The sequence below is a fragment of the Mus caroli genome, chromosome 1 (assembly GCF_900094665.2).
Source record: "Mus caroli chromosome 1, CAROLI_EIJ_v1.1, whole genome shotgun sequence".
Taxonomy (NCBI): Eukaryota; Metazoa; Chordata; class Mammalia; order Rodentia; family Muridae; genus Mus; species Mus caroli.
Window position 1 is genome coordinate 13,040,655 of NC_034570.1, and position 8,562 is coordinate 13,049,216.

Consider the following 8,562-nt stretch of genomic DNA (forward strand, 5'->3'; position numbering starts at 1 on the left):
TCACTATTTGGTAATCTCTGGCGTTAGATGTTCTAGCTCACTCTGGTTGGAGCTTGTTCCTCCTGTGAGTCTGTTAGCCTTTGTCAGTACTCCTGGGAGACTAGCTCTCTCCTGAGTCCTGGGGGTCAGAGCACTCCCTGGAGGCCAACTCTCCTCTGGTGGAGAAGCTGCACAGGGGTCTGAGGATCAGCTCTTCCTCCTGGCTGAGGATGAAGGCCCGAAGGGACCCTGTCCAAGAAGGTCTGTTGCTTTTGTGGCCCATGTGCTCTCCTGCATGGACCTGCCTCAGATAGACCCCAGATAAAAAATGGCGATCACACCTGAATTCCAAGGACTGGGCTCTGGCTATAGGCAAGCCCTTCTCTTGTGGGGAAGGTGCACAGAGGACTGAGGGTCAGCTTTGCCTACTGGCTGTGAATGAAGGCCTGAAATGATCCTGTCCAAGAAGCTCTGTTGCTTCTGAGGTCTGTGCTCTCCTGTGCGGCCCCCCTCTGAGAGACCCCCTGAATAGAAAATCAAGATAAGAATTCTTAAGAAGAGTGCTCTCTAGTTCCCATTTGAATTTGCCTGACTTCCACATACTGATCATAGAACCCCTTTGTTATAGAGCAGCTTTGTCATGGCACTAATCCTTGGCAACCCTATCCACAGTGAGTCTTTGGTCAGATCATGTCTTGGTCACATGATGCCGATGTCAGTGTGAATGAATGTCTTCCTCTTTTTCCTTATATGTATATTATTTCCAAATCCTACCTGATTAGTCTTTATGTGCATCTGCACTCCAGAACGGGACATCAGACAATCTGAGCTGCCATGTGGTTGCTGGAAATTGAACTTAGGACCTTTGGAAGAGCTCCTAACCACCAACTCATCTCTCCAGACCCACAAAGAGACTATTTTTAAGGCCTTGTGAGTAGTATTGCCATTTTGTTTACTGTCTTATTTATCTACTCAGTTCTCACAAAAAGCTTACAAATGAAATAAAATAATCTCTATTTCAAAAATGAAAACAGCAGGACATGATCTCAGGTATTTCTGATATGAACATTCACACTTAATCAATAGGCAATTTTACATTACCATTGTTGATTTATTTTTAAAATACATACTTTGTACTCCATTGTAATATATTCTAATGAAAATTAATTGATACTTAATTTTATTGCTTTGCTCTCTAGAACTCTCCCACCTAAGTAAAAACCCTGAATGTCTTGTGAAACCGGTGCCTTTATGCCCAAGCAACGTCCAAGGTCCAGGAGTATCATTTGCTGTTATCATTTTTCCTTGCCTTAAAAGCCAGACAGTCATATTTTAGAAAAATTCTCTACCTAAAAGTCATCTCATTACATCTCACAGATGATCTCTTAAGGGCCTCAGCCGACTAGGCAGCACAGCGTCCATGGGGAGAAACTACATTTCCCAGAAGCCAGTTCGACCGCGGAGGAAGTCCTTTACGCAACAGGGGGCCTTGAGAAAACCAAAGGATGCTTGCTGCTGCAAGTATCTGCAGAGAGCAGGCCAACCCATAAGGCTGCCTGAGTCCTTGCACGCGAAATGGCTCGGAGGCAGGACGAGGCGCGGGCCGGTGTGCCCCTGAGTGTTGAAGGCCCGCCGGACATGGAGGTCCGCCTCATTCTGTACCACTGGACGCACTCCTTCAGCTCTCAAAAGGTAAAGGCCTGTAGACGAGGGCTGCACTCGGTTTCAGCACCAGGACAGCTCCCGCGGCGTGCCTTGTGGGCCTCCAAGCGGCTGGACCCCGGGGGTGCATTCAGAACTGGGGTGCACTAAGTGCACCAGCAGAAATGAGATGATTCGGGAAGGCAGTGACTCAGGTACTGCCTGCCTCTCAGGAAGCGCCACTAAGAAGCGTCGCGTTCCGCGTTTGGCCTAGAGGTTTTGTCCTGGAGAGTGAGGGGAGGGGTTCCTTCCTGCAACCCCTTGATCTACTTTACTCCTAACCCCCAGAAAGAAGGAAGGAAAGAAAGAAAATAAGTAAATTATAGTTTTGAGACAGGGTCTCGAGGTGCAACCCTGCCCAAACAGCCTGACCTGTAGACCAAGTTGGCTCGAATTCATGGGAACTTTTCTCTCTCCACTCTTCTACTTTTGGGATTGCAGTCTTGGTTCATCATGACAGCTCTTCCTTAAAAATGGATAGATAGATATAGATAGATAGAGAAGGAAAGAAAGAAGTTAGGTGTTTAAGCTCAGAGATAGAGTCCTTGTCTAGCAGGCCCAAGGTTTCGTAATGCCTAGCATTTAAGGGGTATGCGGTGTGGGGGCAAGACAAATTCATATAAAGGCACCACCCCTCACCAAGGGAATGAAAATGCTTCTATATTTCCAAATTTGCATTCTTTATCAAAGTTCCAAACATATATTTGTACTTAGGTTGGTTCTTTTTTGGATTCCCCTAGAGCTGGAGTTACAGGCCCTGTGAATCACCCAGTGTGGATGCAGGGAATCAAGAGCAGTACATTTTCTCAAACCCGTGCTTCTCAATCGTCCTAGTGCTTCAACCCTTTAATACACTTCCTCATGTTGTGGGGAACACAACCATAAAATTATTCTCATTGCTATTCATAACTGTAAGTTTGCTGCTGTTATGAATTGTAATGTAAATATCGAATATGTAGGACATTTGATATGTGCTTCCTGTGAAAGGTTCGATTGACCCCCAGGTTGAGAACCACTGCCTTAACTGCTATGCCAGCTCTTCAGTCCTGTACATCCCGGGAGAACACATAGTTTGGTTTAGGGCACAAAGATCACAGCGGTGATGAGGAAAGAACAACTGTAATGAAGACAAAATAATTTTCATTCCTGATATTTTCTTCTGTAATGCTGTCAGTAAGCTGCCAGAATGCTTCTTATTCATTCCTTCTAGGAACAGACTTCGTGCACTGAACTTGTAAAGTACTTCTGGCTCAGGAAGGCAACTAGGGTTGTTTAGCTGTATCCAGGGAAGGTGAGAACAGCAGTAACCCCTGTGAACTCTTGCAGGTGCGCTTGGTAATTGCTGAAAAGGCACTGAAGTGCGAGGAACACGATGTAAGTCTGCCCCTGAGTGAGCACAATGAGCCTTGGTTTATGCGTTTGAACTCAGCTGGAGAAGTACCGGTCCTTGTCCATGGGGAGAACATAATCTGTGAGGCCACTCAGATCATTGATTATCTTGAGCAGACTTTCCTGGATGGTAATGTTAAGGCTATTTGTAATTTCTTGGTTTAATTTCAATATAGACACCCCCATTCTCTCTCCCTCTTCCCCTCTTTCTCTCTCTCTATTTTATTATGCTGGTTTAGTGATTTAAAAACCTTTTCCATTTCCATAAGCACAAAAATGTAGGCCAAAATTCAAATCAGCCAGTGTGAATGTTTGAAAGAATCTCAAGTGGAGTTGCAATGTTAATATCAAACTTTCAAATTCACTTGCACTTTCGTGGTGGCGATTTATTATTATTTTAAAAGTAAGATTCATGATGTTGATTCTTAGTATATATTGTGTAAATCATTTTCATCTTAAAAATGAGAAAAAGAAGAATCAATGCTAGAGAAGGACCATTTGCCGTTTTCTTTGCCATGTACAAATGCTTCTTTCTGCTGGCAGCCTCTTCAGGTCAGCTGCAGCTTGGTGACAGGGCCAGGTTGGCACAGTGACAAGGCTGACCACTAGCAGAACTGAGAGTGGAGCCCAGGCTCCAGGCTTTTATTTTAATTCTCTGCCAGACATTGCTCTCCAAGTGAGCCAGCTGCTTATCTCCTGCTGTGCTGGTGCTAACTGGGTAGTTAAGTTCAGCATACAGCCCAAAATTAAGGGAGCCATGGAAGGAAATGAATGGGCCAAAAAGTGTCAAAGGTATTCAGGAGGAAAATGGATATTAGACCTCATGGGGGAAATAGACTAGGGACTTGTAGTCTTTTTATTTGGGAGGAAATGTGCCATCATTCTTAATTTAAGTGTTAATAGTCCAGAATTCTGTCAGAAGTTTTCATTAAAGTTGGCCTTGGCCTAAACCAACTGGTATAAAGAACCACTTACTTTTCACTGCTACCTGCTGTCCTTGTGTGTTTCCACGCTGGGGACTGTGCTGAAAATGGGGGTACATTGACTTAATATACATTCTTTCAACCTTGAGCTTTTTGGAAATGGATAAGACTGTTATTAATATGTATTTCTTGGGAAAACATTAATAGGACCAAAGCAAAAATAGTTTTGTAAAAATTTATTTTAAATGACTAAAATTTAGATATTATTTAGATATTTTTATGTATTATATACAATATATGTTAGATCTTATATAATCAGATACACTACCTATATAATATGTGAGAACCAATACTTAAACCTCTGGTACCATTGCTTGAACTAATACAGCTGTATCGTTATTCCAGGTCTTCCTTCACTTTTGCCTGTTCTCTTGCTTACCTCATAAGAAACAATGCTTTAGAGTAAATGTTAAATGTAGTTGTTTTCTTAAAATTCCTTAGCATTTGCTGTTATTATAAGCTAAAATATATTCTGAGTTTTGCTAAGTTATATAGAGAGAGCACAACCAAATGGGGTAAAATAGGTTTTGTTGGTTTGTTTGCTTTTGAAGTAGAAATCAGTAGCTCAGGTTGTTCTCCGCTACTGTGTGGAAGTAACTTTTTTTTTTTTTGATGGGTTTATTGCTGAGATAAAGCCCTGTGACTGAGTGACAGGATGGGAGTGTGGGAATGGTGAGCTTCAGTTCTGCTTGAGTGTCGCTAGGGGTGGAGCTGTCAGCTCTGACTCCTGGCCAGATGCTGATGTCGATGAGGTTTTATAAGAACTGAGCTGGTGATGGTAAAACAAATCCAACTAACTCTCACTTCTTGTTCTACACTCCCAGGAGAGTAGCTATTCAAGTGGAGAAGATAAAAAGATTAAGACACCCATAATTTTAGGCAGATATGACAACCACACCTGTTTTCAGGTCAAGGTAGAATTTACCTCAGGATATTGAGATTTAAAGAAGCAACAAACATACGCATTACAACAATCATAGTCCAGACAGCTAGCATCTGTCATCAAGGACTCAAGGGAATAGGAAAGGAGCCAAAACAATATATAACCAAATGTCATCTCATTGTTAAGAAACAGGACAGATAAACGACCAACCTTTGTCAAAGTGTGTTCCATCACCAGCATCACCAGCATCATTGGCACCATCTGAGAGACTGTTTACAATGCACAGTTTCAGACCATATAGCAAAGCTGTTGGGTTATAATCTTGTTTTAGCAAGAACCCCAAGTGATTTATATGTGCTGTACAACGTTAGACTAATGCTATAAATTACTGTGTTGTGCTCAAAGCATTGCAGCAAATTACTCTGTATGGCAAAGTTCTAGGATGTACTGCCAACTTGGCTTCTTTTTCTTTTTCATTCTTTCCAATTGGAGAACTACCTTCCTGGGAAGAGGAAGGAGTGAAATGCTAGCTGATTGGACCTGCTTATCTCTGCCACTGATAACGTTGCCAAAGTTTAAAAGAAAACTTTTCATTTTCAGTCCTTATGTCTGCCAGTAGAAGGAACTGACTTAAGCTTTACATTGTTGGAGAATGTTATAAATACCTTTAAAATGTGTCTACTGTGTGTAAGTCTTGGTTCACTATATAATGGTCCAAATAGAACATTTGAGATTATAGAATATTCTTATGGAATAAAGAGACAGCTATGACTAGAGGATGGTAGGTAAAACACATCTGGGGATGAATTAATTATGACACTGAAGAATGCTGATGAACAGACTTAATACATTAAGTTGGCCCTCCAGCTATAAACTCTTGTTTTACTTATTCATATTTGAATTACTTTTAAGTCACTGTGAGGTCAGAGACTACCTTATTAAAAGGTGTGCCCCTATGCTTTCTGAAAGTAGATACTCCAGAATAGATATTTAATAAATAATACTGAATGGATAAAATGATTCAATTATTGATGTATCTGCCACCCTGGATGGGGCTTTGTAGTGCTCTTTTACTTATTGGTTGATTGATGGATTAAAGTTGTAAGAGTCAACCCACAGCTGGCTTCATGTGTGCTGGGCAAGTGATCTATCCCTAAGCTACTCTGCTAGCCCCCAGTGGTGGTTTTTTTATAAAGCTTCTGTTTCCTGACCTGAGCTTAATATACAAATGAGTAAGGATATTAAAGAAATGGTACAGTGGCTGGAGAGATGGCTCAGTAGTTAGAGCACTGGCTGCTCTCCCAGAGGACCTAGGTCTAATTCTCAGCGCCATTACGGAGGCTCACATCTGTCTGTAACTCCAGTTCCAGGGGATCAGTCATCCTCACACAGACATATATGCAGGTAAAATACCTGCATTTGAAATTAAAATGAAATGGTACCATATTTATGAATGCTGGAAAAGCTATGATCATTAAAATGAAAACTGTCTAATAAAATGTTTCTTGTGGAATAAGAATAAACTAGAAAAACACGATGAAGTTTAGCAAGGCTAATGTAACACATGAATTTTGTCTTTTTTTTTTTTTACTATAAACAATTGACAAGTGGGATTTTATTATTAAAAGTCTTCTGAATAGCAAGTAATTAAAATTAGCATACATCATGACCAAAACATATTTGCCTACTATATGTCTGGCAGAATATTCTTCCAGAATATATATTTTTAATTTTTTATAATTTTTTATGATCTTTGTTTATAGTCCAGATTTTATCCCCCTCCTGGTCCACCCTCTGACTGTTCCACATCCCATGCCTTCCCCCTGTCCTCTGCCCCACGTCTCCTTGAGGATGTACCCCTCCCCCACCCCGCCAGACCTTCCCACTTCCTAGGGCCTCCAGTCTCTTGAGGGTTAGGTGCATCTTCCTCTGATTGAGTCCAGACCTGGCAGTCCTCCGGTGTATGTGTGTTGGGAGCCTCATATCAGCTGGTGTATGCTGCCTGGTTGGTGGTCTAGTCTCTGAGAGATCTCGGGGGTCTAGGTTAGTTGATACAGCTGGTCCTCCTACAGGGTCGTCCTCCTGCTCAGCTTCTTCCAACTTTTCCTTAATTCAACCACAGGAGTCAGCAGCTTCTGCTCATTGGTTGGGTGTAAATATCTGCACCTGATTCTTTCAGCTGTTTGGTCTTTCAGAGGGCAGTCATGATAGGCCCCTTTTTTCTGAGCATTCCATAGCCTCAGTAATAGTGGGCCCTCCCCTTTAGCTGGATCCCACTTTGGCCCTGACGCTGGACCTCCTTTTCCTCAGGCTCTTCTTCATTTTTGTCCCTGCAGTTCCTTCAGACAGGAACAATTATGGGTCAGAGATTTTGACTGTGAGCTGGCAACCCCATAATCCCTCACTTGATGCCCTGTCTTTGTGCTGGAGGTGGGCTCTACACATTTCCTTTCCTCATTGTTAGGCATTCCATCTAAGGCCCCTCCCTCTGAGTCCTGAACATCTCTCACCTCCTAGGACTTTGGTACATTCTTGTGTCCCACCCCCTCCCCCAACCTCCAACCTCCCAAGGTTGGTTGTTTCCACTCTTTCTGCTGGCACTCAGGGCTTCAATCCTGTTCCCCTACCCAGTACCTGATCATGTTCCCCTCTTCTCCTCCCTGTCCATTTTCCCAGTCGGTTCCTTCCATCCCTCCCTCCCTCCCCCGTCCTGTGATTGCTTTCTTCTCCCTCCCAAGTGGGATTGAGGCATCCTTACTTGGGCTCTTCAGCTTGTTGACCTTTTTGAGTTCTGTGGATTGTATCCTGCGTGTTCTGTAGTTTTTTGGCTAATATCCCCATATTAGTGAGTACATACCAGGCATGCCCTTTTGGTTTTAAAACTTAGTTGCAATTAGAATGGGTAAGTGACCTGGTTGTTAGTAAGTTGCCAGGCTTGTGTAGTCTTTGGGTTGTTTTTAAAAGTATTGGTTCTATCCAGACCAGAAAACTGTAGTGGTCTGCATTCTAAACTGTTCATACTACTTGCCATTTTGTCTTTCTAAAATGGTCTACAGGAGTGTTAGGATGGTGATAAGTATGGTTTGATGAGTTGCATCATTATCCGTAGGTATAGTAAGAGCCCTGTATGTATGGTCATTTAACTAAAGACCAAAATGTTGTGAACTAGTGTCTGCTGTGAGTTGCTATCCTTTGTTAGCCAATCATTGAGAAGTATGCTAAAACAGTGTTTTGCTCAATCATTTTGTATATCCATATTCATATATTTGCATCCTGTGTTTTTGGGATATCTGTTAAACAATTGGCACTTGTACAGAAGAAATTTGAATCAGAAAGCTTTTTAAGTCTAAACCCAAAATAATGATTATCTAAGTTGGATAATAGACTTCTCCTTCCTTCCTTCCTTCCTTCCTTCCTTCCTTCCTTCCTTCCCTTCTTCTTCTTCTTCTTTGTTCTTCTTCTTCCTTCTTCTTCTTCCTTCTTCTTCTTCCTTCTTCTTCTTCCTTCTTCTTCTTCTTCCTTCTTCTTCTTCTTCTTCTTCCTCCTCCTCCTCCTCCTCCTCCTCCTCCTTCTTCTTCTTCTTCTTCTTCTTCTTCTTCTTCTTCTTCTTCTTCTTCTTCTTCTTCT

At 42.1% G+C, this 8,562-nt stretch overlaps 1 protein-coding gene across 2 annotated transcripts in view; it reads left to right on the forward strand.

Annotated features, from left to right (window-relative positions):
• Window positions 1-1,442: 1,442 nt before the first annotated feature.
• Gdap1 (ganglioside induced differentiation associated protein 1) overlaps window positions 1,443-8,562 on the forward strand; it is an 18,731-nt gene continuing 11,611 nt past the window's right edge. Inside the window, exons 1-2 of one of the 2 annotated variants that reach the window (XM_021168386.1) lie at window positions 1,443-1,671; window positions 3,007-3,199. In XM_021168386.1, coding sequence (XP_021024045.1) covers window positions 1,555-1,671; window positions 3,007-3,199 — 310 coding nt within the window. In that variant the 5' untranslated portion in view covers window positions 1,443-1,554. Of the gene's footprint in view, window positions 1,672-3,004; window positions 3,200-8,562 lie in introns of those variants that run through there. The other variant, XM_029482873.1, reaches the window with a different exon arrangement.